The following is a 27,380-nucleotide window of genomic DNA, read 5'->3' on the forward strand; positions in this document are numbered from 1 at the left end:
TGGCCTAGAGGCATGGGCTATACAAAAATAAATATCGTAGAGGCATCGTCTAGAAAGAGGATGCGCTACGAAATTAATGAGCTTGTAACGCGTAGCACGACATCTCTCAAGAAAGCGAGGACTGATTTGGTCTTAAAAAGCGCTTCTTCGCCAAGAAACATGGCCGGATGCAGAAGGACGCGATGGCGCTATGCAAAAGCAAAATGTTTCCTCCTGTCTCTTTAGGCTTCCCGCCACTCCAGGAAGACGTGGAGGACGGTCAGCCTGTCGCCACATCTGCCACAGGTTGGAGGCTCGTTACTGGTAAGGAGAAAGTTATCAGTGCCAAATGTGTGTCCTATTCTTAGTCTAGTGAATAGGACGTTTGTTCTTCGTGTTTTCTTAGTTGGGTTCGAGAAACCTAACTTGGGCTTAATTAGGTGAAGCTTATTACTTGTTTCTGCGTCCCATAAGCGTTGCCAGGGGCTTTGCAGTTTGTTTCTTAGGAAAGGCTTCATGTCTGTGGCAGGGACTGCAGCAGATCGAATACCTTGCGATGCTATTGACTTGGCCACCTCGTCGGCAAGCACATTTCCCTCGATTCCTATATGACCAGGAACCCAGCATATTAATACATGTCTATGTGATAAGTAGATATTACATAAGAGTGAGCACAGTTCATTGAAGACAGAATTTGAGTGCTTTTGTAAAGAAATGAGTGATTTTACAAGACTTAACGAGTCTGTGAATATGATTGCTCTGTAAAGTTTCAGTTTCCTTATATTTTACTGCAGGCAGTACTGCATAGGCTTCTGCAGTAAAGATGCTTGTTAGGGGGTTCAACAAGTCAGATTAAGAAACAGAGGGACCAACAGCAGCGTAGGACACGCAAGTATGGGATTTTAACGCGTCTGCGTAGAATTTGGAGCAGAAGTACTTCGATTGAAGCTCACGGAAATGCATAGCAATTTCAAGCTCAGGAGCGCGCTTTGTGATCTCTACAAAGGATACGTCACATGCTATCACCTGCCACTCACTCCCAGGGCGGTAATAGCTTAGCTGCAGGCATTAGGCTATGTTCGAGTAGGGGGACATCCATTTCTTCGCTAAGTTCTCTTATACGAAGTGACAAAGGAAGTCTCAGAGGGTCTGTTACGGAAAATGTTTGACACGTCAAGTCGTTAACTGTCGTGTAACAAGGATGTTTCTTATTAGAGCGCACTGAGAAAATAGGTGAAGCTGGTGTATGTTCTCTGAAAATGGAGTGACCACTTATCTGACTACGTATAGACGACGTTCGATAGGGCTTGTTCTAAAGGCGCCAGTGGCCAGGCGGATACCCAGGTGGTAGACTGGGTCTGACATCTTTAGCGCGCTCGGGGTGGCAGAGTGATAAACCAGGGCATCATAGTCCAGTCGTAATCGAACTAGGCTTCTATAAAGATTGAGTAAACATTCCTGTCGCTGCCGCATGTTGTGTGGGATAGGATTTTAGGTAGAATAATTGTTTTAAGACATTTTGCTTTAAGATATTTTATGTGCGGAATGAAGGTAAGCTTGGAGTCAACTATGACACCTAGGAATTTGCGTTCCTTGTTGACAGGTATTTGTGGCCCATATATTTCGACAGTGGGATCTGCAGCATGCCCTTTCTTCCTAGTGAAAAGAACGCAAGAACTTTTGTTGGCGTTCACTTTGAACCCGTTTTCGTATTCCCACTTGGAAACTTTGTTCAAGCACTGTTGTACTTGTCTCTAAGACTGTTAGGCTGCAGGATTTGAAACCTACTTGTATGTCGTCTACGTAGACGGAATAAAAAATAGATGGTTGTAATACTTTACGAAGAGTTCATTTTAACGACAAAGAGCATGCAACTCAGTATGCCTCCCTGGAATACCCCAGTTTCCTGTATGAATGCACGCGACAGCACATTACCTATTTTCACCCGGAATGTACGGTTGTGCAGGTAGCTTTCTATAATGTTCAACATAGTGCCGCGCATGCCCAGGGTCGATAGGTAACGCAGGATTCCGTGGCGCCAAGTTGCATCGCACGCCTTTTCCATGTCGAGAAACACGGATAAGATTGTTTATGCACGAAAGCATCACGAATGTTTGCTTCGATGCGCACTAGATGGTCGGCTGTTGATCGGCCCACTCTAAAACCACACTGATATGGATCAAGAAATTTTTTTAGTTCAAGGAAGTGTAAAAGTCGACGGTTTGTCATTTTTTTCAGAAATTTTGCATACACAACTTGTGAGGGCAATTGGGAGGTAACTTGTTATTAATGTGGGGTCATTGCCCTGTTTCAGAATCGGAATGACAAGCGATTTTTTTCCATGCAGTAGGGAGGTACCTCGCAGCCCATATAGCGCTAAAAAGTTCTAGCAGGGTAATTTGAGTATCACTGGGGAGATGATTAAGCATGTCGTACATGATCCTATCGGGTCCAGGTGCACAGCTATGACATGCAGTCGGGGAGGCTCTCAACTCGGCAATGTTAAAAGGCGTGTTAAAGGGTTCGTTCTGTCTGCATTTGCGGTCGATAGCCTTGCCTTCCGCTACTTGTTTGTGTTTTAGGAAAGCCTTGAGGAATGATCAGAACTGGAAACGTGCAGGAAGTGTTCGCCAAGGGCGTCAGCTTGGTTTTACAAGCGGTTCGCTTCACCGTTCACTAGGGGCAACGGATTAATGTCTTGTGAACGTAGTCTTTTCAGACTATCCCATACTTTAGATTCTTGTGTATACGAATTGATGCTTGAGAGAAACCTCTGCCAGCTTGTCCTCTGCCTGTCGTCGCGTCCTTCTCTTTGACTGAACCTGTTTAAATTCTATTTGATTTTCGGCTGTAGGACTTTCACGTAGTTTGCTCCAAGCTTTATTTTGTCTCTTCTTAGCTTCTCTACAATAATCATTCCACCAGGGGAACCGTCTTTTGGATGAGGTGCCTCTTGTTTGAGGAATGCACTTTTCAGCGGCGTCAATGATAAATGCAGTGAAGTATGAAACAGCATGACTTATAGTAAATTGTCTATAAAATCCCGTGATATGTGGGTGGCTTCCTAAAACGTTCCCAGTCAGCTGAGGCCAGTTTCCAGCGAGGGAAGCGTGGAGGAAAATGAAGTTTGTTTGCGAAGTTCAGCGTACTGGGAAGTGGTCACTTCTGAATGAGTCTTTAATTACATACCATCCTAGATTGGGAAAGATGAAAGCGGAGCCGATCGCAAGGTATATTGATGAGAACGAGTTATGATGTGGGTTATAATATGTTGGTTCTTTCTTATTAAAGAGACACGCACCGGAGGTTAAAAGGAAATTTTCAATGAGTCGACCTCTCGCGTCGCATTGTGAGCCTCCCCACATCGTGTTATGAGCGTTAAAATCTCCCACGAGTATATAAGGCTCGGGAAGCTGGTCAATAAGATTATAAAAGACGCCTTTCCAGATGATGGCTCAGGGGTATATAAATGGTACATAGAGTGACGAACTTATTAAACAAAATGCCCCGAACTAACACTGCCTCAAGGGGTGTCTGAAGGGCAACGTGTCGGCAAGCTACCGCCTTGTCTGCTACTATTGCTACAACACCGGAGGCATTTGTCTCGTCACGGTCACTTCGGAAGATGGTGTAGTTCCGAAAAAAAAATTCTGTTGGTAGGTTTGAGATGTGTCTCTTGAACACACAGCAACTTGGGATTGTGTTTCTGTATTAGTTCACTAATATCGTCAAGGTTATGAAGAAGACCTCTAACGTTCCATTGTAGTATGTGTCTCCATTATGGTAAAATGTGTTGGGTGCTGTGTGTTTAAGAGATAAGGATTAACTCACGGGCCCTTTAGAGGCCCTGTGACGGGAGTTTTGTCCCGTTTGGAGCGATCGAGAGCGCCTCGCCGCTCCTTAGGCACTGGTGGCGCCGTCTGACTCGTCGTTGTGTCCATCGCCTCTTGCGAGGCGCTGGACACGCGCGCTTCCGAGCGCTTTGTTTGACGTGAAAACCTCGGCACGTTGGACGAGACCTTTGAGGCCACCTGCCCGGAGGTAGATGGCCCCGTCTTCTGGGGCGGCGTAGCAGCGCTAGCTGCAGCCGCCGGGGGGGGGGGGGGGGGGCGGATGGCGTCACTGCCGCCTCACTGGGTGTGGGTCGAACAGCCGCCGGAGACCGTTGTGGTGCTGCCCCCTTAGGCGCCACTTCGGCAAACCTGCTCTTTGGGAGGTATGACACCCGCCTACGTGCCTCTTTGAACGATATATTTTCTCACTTTGATCGGGACAATTTCTTTTTATTTTTTCCAAGACGGGCACGAGCGCTAGTACGCGGCGTGCTCGCCATCACAGTTTACACAATGCGAAGAGTTCTCGGAAGCCTCAGACGTGTGTTCATGGGGACTGCATTTCGCACATGTTTGGCGGCCTCGGCAGCTCTGCAAGCTGTGGCCAAAACGTTGGCATTTGAAACATCTGAGGGGATTTGGCACATATGGTCTAACACGGAGCTTGATGTTCCCGGCCTCTACAGACTCGGGCAGAATACTTGAGCCGAATGCGAGTATTAGGTGTTTGGTCGCGATTTCTTTACCATCCCGCCTCAGCTTAATTCTCCTGACATTAACAGCATTCTACTCACTGAAGCCCTCGAGGAGCTCAGCCTCTGTCAGCTGGAGCAAATCATGATCCGAGACAACGCCGCGGGGGGTGTTCAGAGTACGGTCTGGAGTTACTGTCACGGGAACATCCCCAAATGACACTAGACTGGGCAATTTTTCCTATTGTTTCTGATCATGCAGTTCTAAGAGGAGATCACCACTTGCCATCCTTGATGCCTTGTAGCCTGGACCAAGGACATCACTTAAAGACTTTGAAACTAGGAATGGGGAGATAGTGCGCACTTGTTTATCTGATTTTTCGGAGTGAATGACGTGAAATCATGGGAAGTTGGGTCTTTGACGTCCAAAGAACTGAAATACATGTTCGGTGCGCCCTCTCTTCCTAGGGCGATCTGAGAGGGGAGGGAAGGAGCTTGCCATAGAAGAATGTAATTTTCGGCAATAACGCCAGCCACCCACCGTGAAGCCCTACAAGGAGATGCTACAGGGACTGTGAAAACAGATCCTGCACATGCCAGCTGTAGGTTATCACCATAACCAAATTTGAGATAACCTAGGTTCGCTCTTCACACAAGGTTAACCCTTGCTGCCTGGAAAAATTAGAAGTAAGCTGAAGGTAGGAGAAGACAGGAAAGATGAAAAGTGAGAGAAAGACGAAGGCTGGAGGGAGAGAGAGACAGGAAGAGGCAACTACCGATTTCCCCCGGGTGGGTTCGTCCGGGGGTGCCGTCATCTGAAGCAGAGGCCAAAGAGGTGTGTTGCCTCCGCCGGGGGCCTTAAAGGTCCAAACACCCAGCATCGACTAAACCTTCAGGATCCCCCTTTCCCCAGACACGGCTAAGCCGCGAACGGCTACACGCGGGGGAGTGCAACCCTCGTGTGCGCGGTTACGGGGTGTCGCAAAGAACCAAACGCCTGCTGACGCAGACGCCCCTGCGGGGGAGACCTTAGGATTTGTGCAAGCTGTTACGTGTATTCAAGATCTTGACGTTCAGGATGGCACCACCCGTTTACATCTTGACGCCATAGCTGTTGTTCAATGAACACCACCGTCAGCTGTTTTCGATTGCAGCATCGCCGCAGACCTTCTCGCCATCTTACTGCATCCAAGTTCTTACCCTCCTTAAGCAGCTAGTCACTTCGTTTGACTGCAACCTACCATTATTGGGTTGCACAAGTCCATCTTACACCATTGACACCGGTTCACATGCCCCCTTGCGACAGCTTGCATATCTCGTTTCCGAAGAGCGTCGAGTTACCACGAAACAAGTGGAAGACATGCTGAAGCGCGGATTCATTCAGCATTGTCAATGTCCTAAGTCTTCACCTGTCGCTCTAGTGCGGAAAATGATTGCTGCATTTTATTTTGTGCCGATTATGGCCGCCTAAACAGGATTAAAAAAAGACGCTTACCCATTTCCGCGGATGGAAGAGACTCTAGGCTGCAAGATAAAGAATACTTCTCATCTGTAGATCATCGTTCAGGCAGTTGGGAGGTTTCCTTGGCTGACCCTGACCGCCAAAGGACAGCTTTCGTCACTCCCGCTGACCTATACGTGCTTAACTTTTGGCGATTCAGGTGCTACAATGCGCCCGCGACGTTGGAGAGCGTGATTGGTACCATCCTTCGCGAACACAAGCGGAAGGCTTGTTCATGTTACCTGGATGACATGTTTGTTTTATAAGAAAGGTTTCCGACACATCTCATCCGCCTGTATGACATCCTAATTTGTCACTTCAGCTGGTCTACAGCTCAACCTCAAGAGCCGTTTCGCTGGCCACAAACGAACTATTTTGGGCCGTGTTGTCTCGAAAGACTGCGTCCTCCCCCTTCCTGACACGCCATGAAGCCTTTGAAAAGGTTAGCGCGTTGTTGATTTCACCGCCGATTCTTCGCCGTTACGACCCATCTGCGCCGACAGAAGTTCACATCAATGCCAGTAGTGTAGGCCTTGGTGCCGTCTTGACACAATGGCAATCCACGAATGAAGAATATGTCGTGGCTTATCCGAGCCGTACCATTAAGAAAGCTTAGTCGAACTACTCCGCTACGAGAAGGAATGCTTAGTCAGAAATTGGGCACTGGGCAAGTTTCGGCCGTACGTACGTATACGGTTGTCCTTTAAGCATCACCAGTGACCATCACCCATTTTCTTGGCTCTCCTCTTTGAAAGACCAATCCGGTCGCCTGGGCCAGTGGGCGCTTCGCCTGCAGGAATGTTACATTCGTGTCGTATAGCGCTCCGGTCAAAAGCACTTCGACGCTGACACGCTCTACCGCTCTCCTAAACACCTGATGTGGCTTCGCTCTCCGTTCCTTTTACGACCTCAGACCCATTACGAAATTAAGAAATAAAGGCAGTGCGGTGCCGCTAATTTCTCCTTTTAATATCCTGCGGCTTGCGGAGCACACTAGCGCCAGCAACTCAGTTCTACTTCTTAACGCGACGGCGTACACCGATTGCAAAACCTTGCTTCTACCTGCGGCAGCAAACATTGGAACAGTTCGAGATAATAACGCCGCAGAAAGTCATATTGCGCGAGTCATCTAAAAGCGTCAGAGAAGGCAGTGCGGCGGGCGATAATAGCTCGAAGGTAAGAATGAAAGCTAAGCGCGGCGGACGCGCGTGCAAGCCCAGCCGCAGCCGCTGCGTAAAACAGTGGCCCAGATGCGACACAGCAGAGAAAACGGCGCCCAGTGGACGTTTAGTCTACGAGCACCGTAACCACGCCAGGCAAAGCTACATGTCAGGCCAGCAGATATGATGGGACGCGCATGCACACCGCTGCTCTAGCGGCCCTCCCGACAGCAGGCACCGCGTCGGTAGACGGTGCGTCGATGCAGTTTGGCACGCGCTCCCGTGGTCCGTATACTTTTGCTCACGGGTGTACGTCTCGTCCGAACACACAAATTGGGACACCGTACTCCCGTTCGTTACGTTCGCATATAACACCGCGGCGCAAGCGACCACCCGTATTTAATCTTTTTTTCTCTTGTAAGTACGCGTGCCGTTGTGTACACTGGATGCTATATTGCCCTACCGACCTTACGCCTATGAGTGCACTATAATTTCTGAAGTTGCTCGATACGCTGTAGATTGCCGCCAGCTGGCTGGCTCCTTTGATGACCAACAAAGATTAGGGGCGTCAGAGGGCACGACGTGACAGCCATCAGACCATGCCCAAGTTCTCTGCCGGTTCCCTTGTATGGCTTTTGATACCGCCTCACACCCCTGGCCTTTTATCGAAACTACTTGCACTGTACTACGGTGCATACAGTATCATCAATGCCACCTCACCTGTGAGCTACATCATTGAGCCCGACACACCATCGCCGGACCTTCATTGTCACGGTCGCGAGACAGTGCACGTTAGACGCCTAAAGCTTACGAAACCTTCATCTTGTCTCGTCCCTGAGCCGCCAAGATCGCGACGCCTCACGCCCGGGCTCAACGCTCAAACACCTCATGTTTTCGATGGCAGCTCGAAGACGATGACCTGTGCTGCGATTGCGAGAGAGCTCATGCTGTTCTCTGCTTCTAGACTGATCTCCAACGTTTATCACCTTTGTAATTAAATATCTTACTATAAAGTGGTGGATCGCTTGAAGTCGGATGCATTTTCAGTTGCGATCTTCGCCATTGCTTCAGAAGGAATCGCCCAGAAATTGAGACATCTGGCACATGAGCCTTGTGCGTTTAGTAATTGCAAGAAATGGTTCTTCGTACGTCTATTCAATCACTTCTTGAAGAACGCAGCAAGGTGCTACAGTGTTGACATTTTTTTTTTCGGCAGGCAAAATGCTTGACAGTTTGTGTGAAGCTATTTAGAATAAGTTGGAAACAGGAGCAGGCAAGAGCATTACGAAGGTAAGACCATGCGTATATAGGCGCGCCGGCTGGCTCGGGCATTGTGTATATAAGTTAAACACTAATATGTGGCAAAGGATGTATCAGGTGAACGGTACGCTGCATTAATTATTTGGTGATGATAACGCCACTTCTTTGAGGAATATACATCGCTTGACAACTAGGATTCTAACTTGAGTTAATTTTGCGATCGTATCGTGGACGTACGTACTACCGCTTGAAAAAAGTTAGACATTCCGCACGGCAAAATACGGACACTACGGGCTACTTTCAAGCTGCCAAAAGAAATAGCTTTCACCGATGACTCGGGATCTTTTGTTAACAAGACAACACAGGGTTATTTCCCGGTTCCAAGTTTCGGTACATTTCATACACACTTGAACAAATACCTGGATAAACGTTCACTGGATAGGAAGCGCGTGTTCTGCTTTCTCATGAAATAGTAGTGGTGCGTTCGCATGCTGCTTACAGTCTGTGTAATTTCTAACTTTCCCGGCCTTCAAATTCCGAATGAACATGTTTGTTAAACTTATTACCCGACCCGAGCACCAGTGTGCGAGAACGGAATCGTTAGTCTGTTACTAACAAGCGTTGCTTTAGGGCAGAGCTCGAGCTTAATAATTAAGCATTATGCTGAAATAAGTTTGCTTACTTATCACACGTGCACAAAACACTTATTTTTAAAGGAAGCTTCTGAAAGCACCAATATTACGTGTCTGAAAAGAAAATTAGTAGGCCAACGAAACAAAACCTGTGTATTACCCTTGCCCATTAGGCGGATGCTTTCTCGTATAACTCCATCACGATGCTTTCAACATCCACATGCCTGCTTGAGTTCGCACGCTTCCACGAGCTCTAGAAACACTGAAAATTAAGCTGTTCTTAGTTATTTGTACAGGCAGGGTCCCCACGGGCTCAGGAACTAGATTCCAGAATGAATATTTCTTCCGAACTGCCGCTAACATGAAGAGTATAAGCAAACGCCTTTGTTCTTGCGTATTTTTCTCTAAACAATGCTACGTGTGCAGATCGAACCACCATCTAGCAGCGAATTGTTACGGCAAATAAATTTTATAGTGGCACACCTATAGGTTTCGCCGAGACGCTTGGCACATTGGACATATTGGGCAGCCCATTGTCCAGGCACGCTGACAGATGCGACATAGCTCTCGCGGGGAGGAGCTTTGTCGGTATGCGTTAGCCTGCTGATTAGCCTGTGGAGCTGATAGCCACTGTTGCGAGGTGCTGCTGTATCTCGGGAACCACGCAGGAACCATTTCTGGCAACAGAACACGGACAGGGGTCTGCGGAAATACCTGCAGATGACAACGGAAAGCGCGATGGAAATAATACCAGCTGTTGGACGTTAAACATTAACGAGCAATACGCTCTCTTATGTTAACACAACGCCTCGGTGTTAAATGTTTAGGAAGTGGTATAATGCGAGCATAAATTGCACAAAAAATAACCCAGGAAAAAAAGACGTGCACTTGAACACCTCCACAGAAGTGGACCGTTTTATTGTGGCGCTGAACGCGCTTTATGCACCCGTCCTGCTCCTGTCCCAAATAATATATTACGCGGATAATTGCAGTCGGCACGCTGCATTATAACGTCAGTACTTGGAAGAACCCTGTATCACCCGATGACATTGCGGGAAAAAGTGAAAAGCAGTAAGCGAAAACATTCGCACGCGTTCAGGAAAGCAAATGGCACAGAAAAGAAGCAGTATGAGAATCACTCGATGCCAGCTGCGCCATGTGCTCAATACAGAGAGTTTTCTCAACACCGACGATATACATGACATTTTTTCATATTTCAGGTATTTTAATTAGATCCGATAGTATCCTCCATGACACCTCTAGGTGGAGCACTTTAGGGAGAGATGAAGACGGCAACAACTTCGCTTCGAAGAAGATGATCGCTGCGGTGTATCAGAGACCTTAATCAACTTCGGCATGAAAGAAAGTGTAGTCCCGACTCAATTTAATATAGCAAGCACACAGAAGCCTGAGAGATCGAAATGTAGTGTACTAAAGTCTTACTGGAAAAAAAGCAGAACTCCTTAATTACATGCTGTTATTACATCAAACAGGGAGCTTATAAAACATAAAACAGCGAGCTTTCATTACCATCGTCATTCGTCATCTTCCGCAAAGACAGAATTGGGTGCCGAGGTGGTGTAGTTATTGCGATTAAGGAATTATACCACCCCTCTCATATTCTAGTAGACTCCTCTCAAAACAGCCTGGGCCTCTTGTCACACTGGTCACGTCGCTTGTGCGCCATTGGTGCATGTTGTCGACCAACCGACAGCAATTCAGCGTTGCAGATCTTCTTAGCAACGCCTTTGACCAAGTCATGTACAACTTTCCGAATTCTCTTTCCTGCTTAGGCGGTGATATTAATTCTACAGAAATACACTGGCTCATTCTCTCCACCCGTAATCATAATAATCTGCCTGAATGTATTCGCTTTCTTCAGTTGCTCCTTTATCACAACTTAACACAACTTGTACATGAACCTACGCGGAAGGATCGCGTTTTATATCTCGGTCTAACCAACAGCCCGGAAATCGCTAAGACACGCGTACTTGGAGAAATCAGCGATCATAGGACAGTCCATTGCTTGGTTTCACTTCCACCAGCAAACAAATAAAAATTAAGGAACTGCTGAACTACGCGTGTGCTGACATAACAAAGTGGAACAGTATGCTACAGGCTTTTGTAGCAGATTTTTTTAGTACTTTGACGACCCTACAACTGATTAAAACTAGTCTTCTTTCGGGACAAACTAAAAGAAATCGGGGCTGCTTGCTTGCGTAAAGTAACAATGATTTCTCGAACAGATGGCCCCTGGCTCACCCAAGACGTGAAACGTCCCTTTAACAAGAAAAAAAGGACTTACAGGAAAGCGGGTCGCTCAAACTGTGGTCAAGATTGAACAGCAAGGTTTTCGTAGGCTCCCCAAACACAAAGTGCCATTCTCCAAGCTAAAGACAAATACTTTAATGAAACGCTCCCTAACCTGATGAAAACGGACTCTAAAAAAATTTTCGAATATGGTGAATCCTGAAAGCGCCCACTCAATAGCGGTGTTGACGACGGAAGACGGCAGCACTTTAGCGGTAGAACACTGTGCTGAACAATTTATTGACCCTTCAGTGGAGTATTAACTAAAGAACTTGCACTCAACGATTCACTGTCATGGTAACAGCTGTCCATTTCGCACCCTTTTCCAACAATCTTAACTACGGACCATGGCATAGCTAGCACCCTAAATCGACTTCCACACAAAACCAATCCCCGTCCCAATGTCATCAGCACCAAACTACTGAAATTAACCTGCCATCATTCAGCTAATCTGCTCACGTCAATCTTCCAGCAACCCTTTGATTCTGGCTGTGTACCGGACGACTGGAAATCTGCATATCTGGTACCTATATTGAAATCTTGCAGCAGCACTCACCCTAACAACTACAGGCCGATTTCATTTACGTCCACTTCCTGTAAGGCAATAGAGCACATCATATATTCACAGGTGATGGATCATCTCAGCCGTAACAATTTACTTCTTAACAGCCAGCATGGTTTTCGCTAAAAATTATGTCAGACAACGTTTCGAACTTGTGACAGATCTGCGCACAGCACTACATATGTCCGTCTACATCGATGCCATTTTCATAAACTTTTCAAAAGCTTTCGACCGTGTTCCACATAATCGACTAATGTTAAAGATACGCAATCTGCATCGCGATACGAGAACGACTGCTTGGATAGAATAGTTTCTAAAAAGTCGGTAGCAGTTAGGTAAACTTAACGATTATATATCTAATCCGACACGTGTAACATTTTGGGTGCCTCAAGAGGTGTTGGGTCCTCTTCTATTTCTAGCATACAATATTGACATAGCATCTAACATATGTTCGTCAATCCGTCTTTTCGGTGACGATTGTGTTATAAGAAAATAACTTGCAAGGCCGACGTCGCAGAACTACAATCTCATCTCTCAAGGTTAAAGGAATGACGCAGTGATTGTGAAATGAAAATTAATCTGGGAAAAACCAAGCGGTTAAAATTTACTAACATTTCTCTTGCATGCTCAAACTAATAAAATAAGTGATACAGTAATCCAACAAGTCACATCAGTTATGTACCTGGGCATCGCATACTTACTTCTGACTGAAGCTGGGCTGTTCACATCAAGCATATTACTAAGAAGGCTTTCAAGAAGCTCGGCCTTGTTATATGACGCTTTGCATTTTGGTAATAAAGACACAAGACTACACGCTTTCAATTCACTGATTCGGCGCTCTCTTGAATATGCTTCAATCATATGGCATCCTCACCTGACAGGCCCTACTAACATGCTCGAAATGGTACAGAACATGGCCGCGTGGTTTGTCACGTCATCCTATTCACGCTTCATAAGCGTTTCATCACTAAAAGCAGAACTTAATCAAGCTAAGCTTGTCATGCGCAGGCGACATACTCGGCTATCGTTTTTTTACTCACCTTGCCATAACAAAACAATGTTTGCCCAAACACGTTTCTCCAATCCCTCATACTTCAACCCATCTCGATCATACGCACAAAGTATCGCCCATTTTCTCCCGGGGAAGAAGTACCAAAATTTGTCCTGTAGCATTGTGTACAAGCGAATGGAGCTCGCTGCCGTCCAACATCGTCGAGATATGCGATCCTTGAATATTTCACTCAGTACTCTTGGGCTATTTACAAAATCGAAAACATTGCTAACCCATGTCTGCCTGTCTTCGTTTCATATACAGTTTTTGTACGCTCTATGTATGCAGTGTTCTTAATAATGTATTTATGATCAGTGTTTTAATGGATATTTGACAAAATGTTCTATACTCGTATTCAATGCATTTGGTTGATTTTTCGTCTATGATATTCTGGACACCTTGGTTCAAATCAACTTGCTGTTTCTGTTTTCTTGTTTTGTTGTTAGTATTCTTGTCTTCGATTTGTATTCTTTATAACTGATATTTATGTACTCACCTGAAATCTCTTCCCCCCATGTAAAGCCCACTAGGGCCTTTAGGGTAATGCAATGAATAAATAAAATATATCCTTGTGTGCTGTGGGGCAAAATACGTGCAGCCTGCGTAAGTTTGTTAATGTATTTGCCTGGAGTCTGCCTAGCGCTGCAGTCTCCATTTCTGTAAGATTCTTATGTGGCAGTGTATACTTTCTATTCTTCCTGTAATATGTCAGAATTGTTGCATAATTAGGGTCTGTGGGTGTTGGGTCCCCTATTGCAGTGTCCATGGCGGCTCGGTGATTTGTGAAGCGTCGAGCCTCCATACCTGCGTACAGGTTCCCTGTGATATCCTCATACCCTGAGGCCCAGATGATAGTACGGGTGTATTCAATTGGGGGGGGGGGGGGGGTGCTTCATGAGCTTTTGCCAGAATCAGGTATGCCTTCGCACCTATTCTACCCCTTCAATGATTTCTACATGCCGCCTGTGAGTTAGTAATTATTGTTAGTGGCGCTTTTCGCTCCCTGCGTTCCGTTATTGGCAATGTGATTACAACCTCCTACGCATCTGTTATAGAGGCTCGGCTTATTGAGCCGCAGGCTGTAATTTTTACTTTTCCGTCGATTACCATTGCCACGATTTTCTTTGCGTTTGTCTGATAAGGTAGGGCGTCTGTGAGGGTCACCGTGTTCATGTATTTTGTCATTTTATCTATGTACTCTGCCCTTGCTTTTTTTTCTCCCAGTATGCATAGTTGGATCCATGTTCTTTGGTAGTGAGGATACAGTGTACCAATTTGATTAGGCAAGAGAGTGCCTTTGTTCTTTGTTGTGCCTGTACTTCTTGGCCGAGGCCGATCCTGTGGACAACTTCTCTGGCTTTTGGTGTTTGTAGAAGGTGGTTCCTTTGAGTTGTCCTTTGTGCTTCAGCCAACTCTTCAGTTGTGTTGTGGAAGCCAAGCGCTAGTAGTTTCTCATTTGAGGAACGTGAGGTAGCCACAGAGTTGCTTTATACGCCATTATTACTTGGTCTGTCTTTTCTTTATCCTCCCTAGTCACCGTTGTGGTAGGGTAGGGAGAGTTAGTTTGCTGTTGACCAGGTTCTTTACCAAACAGCTTGTCTTACTCTTTCATTCCTCTTTGATTGTTTGTTACTCGGACTATCATGCGAACTATCGGACTATCATGTGTTCTTTTAACCATATTTAGTGTGTGAAGACATCGTTGATTGAATCGTAGCCACATTCCTAAGACTCGCACGGGGGTTTCCTTTGTAATGATACCTCCGTATATCTTCACCTCAAGTCAAAGGCTCGGGTCCGTCCCTCGTTTTTTACTTTTTGAGAATCGAATGAGTTCCGTGTTTTCCACTGAGCACTGAAGTCCTCTGTGTCGTTTATTATTCTATTAGTTAGCTGCTCCTTGTAGGCTCCCTTTTCGGCCAGCTTAGCCTTGGTTGTCCATATTGTTATGCCATCCGCATAGGAAGAGTGTCGGATGTCTGGAATTCCTTTGAGTTTCTTGGCTAAACGAATCATGGCTATGTTGAAAAGTGTAGGCGAGATTACAGCTCTGTGTTCCTATGCTAAGTGGGTGGAGGATTTAGGATACGTCCTCTCTGATTACTACTATTCGCCGACTGAGGAAGATCTGGACGCACTGGTGCTTTTTTGACGCAGTTTGTCTCTGGCAGCCAATCCAGTATGCTCTGATGACTTTCGTTGCCAAAGGCCCATTTTACGTCGACGGCCATGACAATGTGTTTTCCTGTTTTTGTAACGTTGGTTAATACTTGGTGTTTTAAAAGTTGGAGTATATCTTGTGTTGGAGATTTTGCCGGAAGCCAAACATGGTGTTTGGCATTAAGTTGTTTTCTTCAAGATGTTGAAGTCTGGTGTTTCCTAGACATGGTGTAAAAGATATGTGCCTGAGGTGTTCTATAGCCAATTTCTTTAACCAATCCAACTTTATTAGGTCTAACATCGGCACAAAAGCGCAATTCACACCGAAACTGATTCAGCAACAATAGAGGAGCCTGAGAGATCACAATTTAGCATAGAAGATTTTTACTGTAAAAGGCAGAAGAATATGTTCCTAATAACACCGCCGCAGAGCACAATGAAATCCCTATACAGCTAATCAAAAACCTCGGCCCAAATAGCAAGGCACTGCTCACTAGTGCCATAAAACAAGTGATTAAAATGAAAATATGGTTGGATGGCGTGAAAGGAACATGAATCTCATCTACAACAAAGACAAAAGAGATAAGAATAAGAAACATTTACAAGCCAGTTACAGCAATACCGGTTATTTGCAGAATGCCAATGCAAGCCATAAAATTAGAACTGTCGAAGTGTTTGGGGAAAACCATATTCTGGGGGAACTACAGAATGGGTTCAGGCCAGGCAGGTACATCGAGGATAACATGTGTGTACTAACTCAGAGCACAAATTCCAATATCTCAGAAAGTACCTATAGGGATAGCATTTCTGGATATTAAGGGAGCCTACTAAAACGTATGTTGTTATGATACTGTTACGTGTAGAAAGATACAGACGGAAGAGGCTATTTACAAGCTATTTACAATTGACTGGAGCCAGAGCACCAGGCCGACATTTTTCTCGCGCCAAGGGCACAGACCCACTTCGTCGTCGTTCTCGTGGCGGCTCGTCTCTCGGGTATCTACCGATAATATCGTAATACTACTCCCCGGCGGCAAAAGCGCCGTCACGGTGCTTTTAAATATCCAAGGCACGTGGAGCGTTGCAGGGCTTGAGTCGGGTGACGTGGACAATGTCACTGGTTGGCACACCAGAGCACGTAGTGGGCGTGGCTAGAACAATTTCATAGGTGACATCGGTCACTTGGCGGAGCACGCGATATGGGCCGGTATAACAGGAAAGCAGTTTCTCAAAAAGGCCAACTTTACGCGATGGTGACCAAAGCAGCACGAGGGTGCCGGGCGCAAAATGGACATCACGGTGACGGAGGTCGTAGCGTCGTGTCTGTTTGTCTTGAGAGACTTGCAGACGAACGCTCGCAAGTTGACGAGCATGGTTAGCACGGGCGATTGCATCACGAGCATAAGCGCTAGTTGAAGCTGTGGTGGACGGTGTCTAGTAGTAGCGTCGGTTCGCGGCCATACAAGAGGTAAAACGGGGAAAAGCCGGCAGTTTCGAGACGGGAAGAATTGTATGCAAAGGTAATGTAGGGTAGAGCCAGGTCCCAGTCACAGTGGTCGTCTGAAACGTATTTGGACAGCATGTCTGTAAGGGTGCTGTTCAAACGCTCAGTGAGGCCGTTCGTTTGAGGGTGGTAGGAGGTAGTAAATTTATGCTGAATGAAACAGGCCCGCATGATGTCGTCAATGACTTTCGCCAAAAACGTACAGCCACGGTCTATTAGCAATTGACGCGGAGCACCATGCATCAAAATGATATCATGTAGAAGGAAGTCCGCAAGGTCAGTTGCGCAACTGGTCGGAAGAGTGCGGGTTACGACGAAGCGGGTCGCGTAGTCAGCCGCGACCGCAACCAACTTGTTTCGTGATGTAGATTCCGGAAATGGGCCGAGAAGGCCTAAGCCAACACGATGGAAGGGCTCGGTAGGGATGTCGAGCGGCTGCAGGTAACCAGCGGGGAGCTGGGAAGGCTTCTTGCGTCGTTGGCAAAGTTCACAAGCGGCGACGTAACGTCGTAGGGAACGGGCAAGGCCCGGCCAGAAAAAACGGTGACGTACACGGTCATAGGTTCCAGTTACGCCGAGGTGTCCTGCCATTGGTGCGTCGTGGAGCTTTTCTAGAACGGTTGAGCGGAGGTGTTTAGGTATTACAAGTTGGAACTCAGAGCCGTCCGGATGAAGGTTACGACGGTACAGAGTACCGTCGCGGAGGACGAAGAGGCGTAAAGTGGCGTCGGCCGGAGAGTGTTCAAAGCGGTCGATGAGTCCTCTGGTGTTGGCGTCACGACGTTGGTCGTCGGCGAAATGAAGCAGCTGTGATACAGAGAATACGCAAGCAGCACTGGTGATATTGGAGGAGCCAGAGTCGTCAACAGGGTAACGCGACAAGCTGTCAGCGTCTTGGTGCAGGCGGCCAGACTTGTAGACCACGGAATATGAAAATTCTTGTAGCCTGAAAGCCCATCGACCAAGCCGGCCTGTAGGATCTTTTAGGGATGAGAGCCAGCAGAGAGCATGATCGTCAGTGACTACGGAAAAAGGGCGATCGTAGAGATAAGGACGGAACTTCGCAACCGCCCCGACTACAGCAAGGCATTCTCGTTCCGTAATAGAATAGTTGCGCTCCGATGGTGTGAGGAGGCGGCTTGCATAAGCAATAACGCGATCCTGGCCACGCTGACGCTGGGCTAAGACGGCACCTACGCCATGACCGCTGGCATCTGTACGCAATTCTGTAGGGGCATCAGGGTCGAAGTGGTGGTGAGGAGAATGGGTACTGAGGAGAGAAGAGTGACGAGACGAGAGAAGGCGGCGGTTTCTGCAGTGCCCCACGAGAATCGTACGCCTTTCTTCAAAACATTAGTGAGGGGTCTAGCAATTGCCGCAAAATCTTGAACAAAACGACAAAAGTACGAGCATAGCCCGACAAAACTTCGAACGTCTACGGCTGTCTTCGGAATCGGAGAGTCACGGACAGCGCGAGTTTTGTCGGGATCAGGCTGTACTCCGGAAGCATCAACGAGGTGGCCCAGAACAGTAATTTGGCGGTGGCCGAAACGACATTTCGACGAGTTAAGTTGCAGCTTCGCCTTTCGAAATATATCAAGTATAGCTGTTAGGCGCTCGAGGTGAGTGTCGAACGTGGGCGAGAAGACGATGACGTCGTCGACGTAGCAGAGACATGTGGACCATTTGAAACCGCGGAGGAAGGAGTCCATCATACGCTCAAAGGTGGCAGGGGCGTTGCATAATCCAATCGGCATTACCTTAAATTGGTATAGGCCATCAGGTGTGATGAACGCTGTTTTTTCTCTGTCCATATCGTCAAGAGCAATCTGCCAGTATCCAGAACGAAGATCGATAGAAGAGAAATGGCTGGAACCGTGGACGCAGTCAAAGGCGTCGTCTATACGTGGGAGCGGGTAGACGTCCTTCTTAGTGATGTTCAGATGGCGGTAGTCTAAACAGAAGCACCACGTGCCATCCTTCTTCTTAACCAACACTACAGGTGACGCCCAGGTACTCGAAGAAGGCTCAATGATGTTTTTGTGTAGCATTTTGTTGACTTCGCTTTGAATTACTCGGCGTTCCGGCGCAGAAACTCGATACGGTCATCGTTGAAGAGGAGTAGCATCGCCAGTAAGAATCCGATGCTTGACCGCGAGCGTCTGACCTAAAGGGCGATCGTACTAAAGGACGATCGTAAGGGCGATCGGCCTAGGACGGTAATACTTGGTAAAGGTCTTCAGCCTGCGCTGAAGACAGGTCCGTCGCAACCATTTTGGGATCTTGGGATCGGCGGCCGAGGCTGGCGCGATGGTCCTGCTAAGCTCGCAAGAAGCATCGGTTGATAACGCTGCCACGTGATGGTCGCCGAGACAATCAACGTTGGCATGGCAAATACCTTGCGGTAGAATTTGTTTTGCCAATCCAAAGTTAAAGAAAGGTATGCGAGTGCGGTTTGCAGTAATAGTGAGTATACTGTGAGACATGGTAATGTCATACTGTAGTGGAAAGCGGGCAGAGGAGTAACGAGGTACTCGCCATCAGGGACTGGTGGGGAAGACAAGAGTTCAATATAGGCTATTGATGTTGGCGGCAGGCGAATAAAGCCGGTGGGGCGTAGGCGGCACTGGGATGCGTCAGAAGGTTCTGTGAGAATCGGCAACTCAAGGCGAAGGGTACTGGCAGAGCAGTCAATAAGGGCAGGATGCGCGGAGAGAAAGTCGAGGCCGAGAATTAGGTCGTGGGGGCAATGAGCAATCACGGTGAAGAGGACAGGGGTGTGGCGGCCGGCAATGCTGACTCGTGCCGTACACATGCCGACAATAGGCACAGTACCGCCATCCGCAACGCGGAGGACGCGTGCCGACTCTGGGGTGAGGAGCTTTTTGAGTCGTTGTCGGAAGGCAGCACTCATAATAGAAAGATGTGCACCTGAATCGATGAGTGCGGTGATAGGATAGCCGTCAACGTCAAGAAGGTTTTGGTTCGTTGGTAACGTGAGCAGAGGATTTGAGGGCAGGGTCGACAACGCAGCTTCACCTCCAGAAGCTGCAGTGCCTAGTTTTCCGGCTGGGTCCGGGGTTGGGGCGAACGAGACTGATGGCGTCGAGGTGAGGGCGAGCGGCTGTAGCGAAGGTTCGGAGCAGGGGCATCAGCAACAGTGGGTTCATGGCGGGTGGCATACCCCGCACCTCCACCAGAATGTTACGTGTAGAAAGATACGGACGGAAGAGGCTATTTACAAGCTATTTACACTGGACTGGAGCCAGAGCACCAGGCCGACATTTTTCTCGCGCCAAGGGCACAGACCCACTTCGTGGTCGTTCTCGCGGCGGCTCGTCTCTCGGGTGTCTACCGATAATATCGTAATAATACATTCTCAAGCACGAAGAGCGATGGCGATTTTGTGGAGCTGCTGGGGGAAGAAAGGGGACAACCAACTACAAATTACATAGAAAGTCAGGAAGTGCAATGAAATGGTGGAAATTCACCGTGGAGTGAAGCAAGGAAATTCTCTGTCTCCACTCTTATTCGCACTTTATGTTAGCATAGATAGACGACTAGAAAACAGTTAATTTGGGTTTGGTTTATCTTGCATTCGAAATGGGCAAAGCGTGCAAAAGAAGGTCCCTGGGCTCATGGAGGCGGACAACGTAGTGCTACTAGCAGACCAAGCGAGAGAATTACAAAAACCACCGAATATCTGTGGGAACGCAATGACAAATCTTGGCTTTAATTTAGCACAGAGAAATTGGGAATTATGATCTTTAATGAAAATACGAGTAGTTATGTGGCATCAATTCAACAGCAAGTCATACCCATTGCCAAGAAATTTAAATACCGGAGCGCATACATCAATGAAACAAAAACTTACTCAAACACCCATTAAGAAAATCAGAAAAAAAAGGGGAAATGGAATGTAGCAAAAATGAAACAGTAAGTTGGGGTCACAGTAAATACGAGATGCTGTATGGAATCTGGAAAGCAGTAATGGTGTCAGAGCTAACGTCCGCAAATGCATTTTCTGCTTAAAATCAGATATCTTATCAGGGTTAGAACTTAACCACAGATAGATAGGCCAGTTGGCTTTGCGAGGCCGAGATAAAACAAATGTGGCAGTGCAGTCTGATATGGGTTGTACAGAGGCACGAACCCAGAGGGCGCCAGCCCCCCCCCCCTCCCCAAACTAAGCAGCATACCCCTCCCCCCCTACCCGCACCACCACTCCTCATACAGATTCCTAAAGCGCTGCCTAATCAATGTTGAGTCTGCACAGCTATTTGGCGGTCAATATTTTGCTGCCTTTTTCACTCCTTTTGGATGGCGGCAGTTATCGGCATCTCCTGGGGTGTAAATCTCAGTTTTCTCATTCATTCGGTGCCCGCGCGATTAACTCGTGATGCGTTCAGTTGTCACCATCTATTGCAAAAGACACGTGCATCGCTGTTTCTTTAGTCCAACCTTCTTTGTTTAGAGTGATGCAGTGACCAGGAAAGGGATTCAGTTCGTAGTCAGCTGGTCCGTATGCTCGTGGAACGAGTTGCGGCCGGAGACAGGCAGTTTTAGTTTAGCGTTTGCAACCAAATGTACACGCATTACGTACGTACATAAATAGCGTTGTCATCACTGCGCATGCTCTGAACGTTATTGGGTTTCTGCGGTTTACGTGTGCTATGATAACGTAAGTTTTTTGGCTAGTTTAACGTTGGAATGTTTACGTGCGTTAAGAAATAGCATTGTCGAACATGGCGGCACCCTTGGCTCCCGCTTCCGCGTGAATTCTCGTGATGGCTGCGCTGTGACTCGCGTTGGCCGCCAATAATTAATGAAATGAACTTTCCCTTTCTCTAAGCTAACCTGAAACGTTAGGTATGAGCGCATAGCGCGTCCAATTTCTGAGATGGTTCAGCGATCCAGGCGCCCGTACGCAGCGAGACGCATCGGTATAGCAACAACAGGATGATTAGTAATGGATTGTCTTGGCTTGGATAAGTTTGGAAAGAGGCACCAGACGGCGCCCTGTTTTGTAAGATCTTTACGTTTGTGTTCCCGTACGGTAAACTGAAAGTGTTGAAAGGACGCGCACTGTAACTTCCCGCAAATGTGATTACGTTTAGCGTAGGGCGACAAACGCTATTCTAAAACTGTCTTATGCCAGTTGCGTTCAACATTTCCTTCATTATTTCCTCGAGTGACGGCTCGTCGTGGTGCTGACATATCCTTGGAACCATTTATGCGAGATATAGGTTAGATAACGTAGAAAATAAGATCATGCGAAACAGCGTCCATGATCGAACCATGCAATAACCGTTAAACTCATAAGCAATATAAATGTTCCCCGTTACCTCGTCTGGTTTTTCCCTAATTGTACAGCACTTTTCATGCAAAATTGTGAACTGGAAACAAGAGTCGCAAGGAGTTGAGAAAGTAAGCGACCTACTAAAGGAGAGAGCCGAGGCAACACCTAAACAGGAAGGAAAAACAAAAATTAACAAATTTAACCGTTGCTTGTGAAACTATTTTTGAATAGAAACCTAAATGATGATGATATGTGGGGTTTTATGGCGCAAGGGCCACTCATGGCCAAAGAGCGCCAGGCAATGTTTTAATGGAGTCAGTGATGCAAGTAATGATCGATGGCGTCGTGGTTGGCTATAATAATGGAACCTGGCTGTATAGGGGCCTCAAAACAATAGTAAAATTAATATATATCTATTAAAATTGTCACAGTGACTTTTAAGGTGTACTATGAATTTAAAAGATATGTTCTCATGGAGGGATGGAATAAAATATGTTAATGCCAATAGCACTATTGCCTCAAGAGGCCCTTAGGTGCAAGGGCCTGTAGGCACGTGCTCTACAAATTGCTACTATCGCAGCAGCAGCGTCTGGTAAGATGCTGTGCTACGAATCTCTTCGGCCTATAACTTGCAATGAATTAACATCTTCCAGAAAGTTAAAAACTGACTTTCTGTGAAAAAATGGGTCAGCACCAAGCAACATTGCAGGATGAAAAGGAATGTTTTGTCGGTAGGCTAGAGGGAAGTGTTTTTTTCCTTTCAGTTTCCATTTCTCTACACTCCAGCAAGACATGGAGGACGGTTAGTGTCTTGCCACATCTACAGCATATGGGAGGTTTGCTACCGGTCAAGAGATAAGAGTGCGTGCCATGCGTATGACCTATCCGAAGGCGGCAGAAAAGGACCTCGATTCGCCGTATTTTTGTTATCGGTGGGAAATTTCGTAATTGTGGCTCGATCAAATGGAGTTTATTCGAGGTTTCTGTGTCCCACTTGTGTTGCCAATGCCTTCGAAGTTTTTTGCGCAGAAATGGCTTTAAGTCTGAGGCAGGGATACCTACGGAACAGCTGCCAGCTTTCCTTGCAATGGATGTGGAAATTTCATCTGCAAGCATGTTGCCCTTAATGTCTCTGTGCCCAGGTACCCAACATATTATGACGTGCTGATTAGATGTATATGCTGTGCACAGGAGCGAATATAACTCATTGAGTACAGGACTGTTGCGTTTCTGGAGTGACATTAGAGATTTTACGACACTAAGGGAGTCTGTGAATATAATAGCCTTTTGCAATTTCATTTTCTTGATATGTTTAACAGCTGTCAGTACTGCATATGCCTCAGCAGTGAATATGCTTGTTTCTGGGTGCAGGACGTTGGAGTCTGAAAATGATGGACCGATGGCTGCATACGAAACGCCGGCATGCGACTTTGAGGCATCTGTGTAAAATTCCTGGCAAGAGTACTTCGACTGAAGTTCAAGAAAGTGCATTTCAATGTGTACCTGGGGAGCGTTCTTTGTTATTTCAACGAACGAAGTATCGCACTCAATGAGCTGCCATTGCCACGGCGGACATAGCATGACAGGAGCCATAAGAGGATTTTCAAAAAGTGGAACATCCATTTCTTGACTGAGTTTCCGTACACGCAGTGAGAAGGGTTCTCTAACTGCCGGTCGATTATTAAATAAAGTTGCAGATGTCATGTTGTTTACGCTTGCGTAAGAGGGATGCTCACGGTTTGCATTTACCTTCAGAAAATACATAAAACTTGAGTACGACCTCTGAAGATGAAGCGACCACTCATTACCTTCAACGTAAAGACTCTCCACAGGACTTGTCCTGAAGGCACCGGTCGCCAGGCGGATACCTTGGTGATGGACAGGATCCAGCATCTTCAGTGCACTAGGGCTAGCCGAATGATAAACTATTGCCCCATAATCTAAGCGTGTTCGAATGAGGCTCTTGTAAAGGTTCAGGATGCATTTCTTATCACTACCCCACGTTGTGTGTGACAAAATTTTAAGAATGTTCATGGTTTTTAGGCATTTGTTTCTGAGGTGCTTCAGGTGTGAAATAAAGGTTAATTTCGTGTCTAAAATAACGCCTAGAAATTTGTGTTCTGTGCTCACAGGTATGTGCCGTCCCTGAAGTTCGACTTCAGGATTTGCTATGAGACCTCTTTTTTGAGTGAAAAGAAGACAGGTACTCTTGCTGACATTGAGCGTAAAGCCATTTTCATCAGCCCACTTAGACACCTTGTTTAAACAAAGCTGTACTTGTCGCTCGCAGATAGCGAGATTACATGACTTAAATACAATCTGAACGTCATCAACATATACTGAATAAAATATACTACGCGGTATTGATGAGCGCAAGGAATTCATTTTTATGATAAAAAGTGTGCAGCTAAGCACGCCACCCTGCGGTACCCCAGTTTCCTGTAGAAATGGTCTCGAGAGGACATTACCAATTCTGACACGGAATGTGCGATTAGATAAATAGCTTTCGATTACATTAAGCATTTTTCCGCGGATGCCCAACTCTGATAAGTCACGTAGAATTCCATACCGCCACGTGGTGTCGTAAGCCTTTTCCATGTCTAAGAATACAGAAAGAAAGAACTGTTTGTGTATGAAAGCGTCCCGAATATATGCTTCAATGCGAACGAGGTGGTCTGTCGTCGATCGGCCTTCCCTAAAACCACACTGATATGGGTCAAGGAGCTTGTTTGATTCAAGGAAGTGCAAGAGCCTGCGATTTATCATTTTCTCAAAAAGCTTACATAGACAACTTGTGAGTGCTATGGGCCGGTAGCTTGCCACACAGGACGGATCTTTACCTTGTTTCAAAACAGGGACTACTATCGCCTCTTTCCATGCCAATGGAATGTCTCCTGTTTCCCAGATAGTGTTGAAAATAGACAACAGAGCCATCTGCGCGTCAGGGTGAAGATGTTTTATCATTATGTACATGACTGTCGGCTCCTGGCGCCGATTTCGTGCAGCCGTTCAAGGAAGCTTTGAACTCAGCAATGCTAAATGGATGATTGTACGGTTCACTTCCGCTAGCTTTACGGTTCAGTGCCCTACTTTCAGCTATCTGTTTATGTTGCTGCAATGACTGCGAGTAGTTCGCAGAGCTAGAAACTCGCTCGAAGTGTCCTCCCAGAGCGTTCGCCTGGTCTTGAAGGCTGTGGCCTTCATCATCAACCAAAGGCATGTTGTAGGTTTGTCGAGTAGTTAATTTTCTTAGCCTGTTCCAGACTTTTCCTTCTTGTGTATAGGAATTTATGCTTGTGACGTATTTTTCCCAGCTTTCTCTTTTAGCGATACGACGCGTTCGTCTGCCTTTGGATTTCACGTGCTTAAAGTTGATGAGGTTTTCTGCCGTTGGAGATTGACGTAGTAAACGCCAGGCTTTGTTTTGCTCCTTACGCGCATTCTTGCATTGCTCATTCCACCACGGCACGCGCCTCTTTTTTGCAGTCCCCTTCGTTTGTGGAATGCACTCTATTGCAGCGTCAATTATAAAAGCGGTAAAATAAGCAATAGCATTGTTCACACTAAAATCTTTAAAAGTGTTTCGCTGCATCTGGGTGATTTCCTCAAATTTTTTCCAATCTGCGGATGCAACTTTCCATTGAGGGGGGTGTGGCAGGAATTCATTTTGTTCTAAAGCTTTGAGGCAGATGGGAAAATGATCACTCCCATATGGGTTTTCGACTACCTCCCATTCTAGGCAAGGTACAAGTGTAGCCGAGCAGATAGCTAAATCTATCGCAGAGTACGTGCCATTTGTTGTGCTATAGAATGTCGGCTCCTTTTTATTTAATATGCATGCACTTGAAGAAACAAGGAAATTTTCTATTAAGCGGCCTTTGGCATCGCATCGAGAGTCTCCCCAGAGAGTATGGTGCGCGTTGAAATCCCCAACGAGTACGTAGGGCTCAGGCAGCTCATCGATTAGACTAAGAAATTCTGTTCTTTGGAGTCGATAATGGGGTGGTATATACACAGAAGCGATTGTAATGAGTTTGCCTAACAGTAAGGCTCGAACCGCAACTGCCTCAAGAGGCGTTCGGAGTTCCAAGGCCTGGCATGCTACACGCTTATCAACTATAATCGCGACACCACCGGACGAAGCAAAAGCATCGTCACGGTCCTTGCGAAAAATGTTAAATTGGGGTAGAAATCCTGTCTGTGTAAGATTCAAATGGGTCTCTTGTACACACAGCACCTTTGGATTATATTTACGCAAGAGCTCCTTGACATCATCGAGGTTATGTAGGAGACCCCTGACGTTCCATTGTAATATTTGTGTCTCCATAGCTAATAGTGTGTGTGTGTGCTGTGTGTTAAGAGAGGAAAACTTGATTTAGATTACAGGGCCTGGGAAGGCCCTGTAATGCGGAGTTTGTCTTTCTTGCCGCCGTCCTGAGACTGGCGGCGGTCCTTGGGCGCTTGCTGCGCCGTCTGGCTTGAAGTAGTGTCCATTGCCTCTTGAGAGGCACTGGACGTCCGCTCTTGTGAGCGGCGCGTTTGTCGTGAAGGCTTCACCTGGGCAGATGAGACCTTCGTGCCTACCAACCCTGAGGTCGATGGGCCCTCTTTCTGTGACGGCGAGGCAGCGTTGGCTGCTATCGCCGAGGGGGCTGGTGGCACAACCTCGGCCACACTCTTTGTGGGCCGGGCTGATGCCGGAGTCTGCTGCAGCGTTGCCCCCTCACGCGCCGCACCAACATAGCCTGCGGTATGAATGAATGAAACACGTTTCCGCGCTTCTTGAAACGATATGTTCTCTTTAACTTTCAGTGTAATAATATCCTTTTCTTTTTTCCACGTCGGACATGATCGGGAATATGTGGCGTGATCACCGTCGCAGTTCACACAGTGGAGTGCGCCAGTGCAGTTGTCGGAAGCGTGCTCTTGACCACATTTTGCGCAAGTGAGACGGCCTCGGCAGCTTTGTGAGCCATGGCCAAATCTTTGACATTTGAAACATCTACGTGGATTTGGAATGTATGGCCTTACTCGTGTTTTTGTGTATCCTGTATCGAGAGATTCTGGCAGAACACTTGTAGCAAACGTGAGAACGAGATGTTTGGTAGGAATTTCTTTGTTGTCGCGCTTGATCGTTATTCTTTGTACTTTGACAGCTTCTTGTTCCTTCCATCCTTCGAGTAGTTCTTCTTCACTCAGGTTCAAAAGATCGCTGTCTGATACCACACCTCTGGATGTGTTCATAGATCGATGTGGCGTCACTGTGACTTCGACATCACCAAAAGCAAGAATATTTGATATCTTTTCACGTTGGAGCTGGTCACGTACTTCAAGCAGTAGGTCGCCGCTAGCCATTTTAGTAATCTTGTATCCAGGACCAAGAACATCGGTGAGAACTTTCGCAACGGTGAATGGTGAAAGGGTTCTTACTGTTTTA

General features: G+C 46.8%; 1 protein-coding gene across 4 annotated transcripts in view; it reads right to left on the bottom strand.

Annotated features, from left to right (window-relative positions):
• Positions 1-27,380, bottom strand: part of LOC126518533 (uncharacterized) — a 177,032-nt gene that overhangs the window by 33,451 nt on the left and 116,201 nt on the right. For 2 of the 4 annotated variants that reach the window (XM_055065011.2, XM_055065010.2), the window contains exon 7: positions 9,541-9,771. The exons of the other annotated variants lie outside the window; for them this stretch is intronic. In XM_055065011.2, the coding sequence (XP_054920986.1) occupies positions 9,541-9,771 (231 nt within the window). The remainder of the gene's footprint in view (positions 1-9,540; positions 9,772-27,380) is intronic. 4 annotated transcript variants of the gene reach the window in all.

The sequence above is a fragment of the Dermacentor andersoni genome, chromosome 1 (genome assembly GCF_023375885.2).
Source record: "Dermacentor andersoni chromosome 1, qqDerAnde1_hic_scaffold, whole genome shotgun sequence".
In the NCBI taxonomy this organism is placed as follows: Eukaryota; Metazoa; Arthropoda; class Arachnida; order Ixodida; family Ixodidae; genus Dermacentor; species Dermacentor andersoni.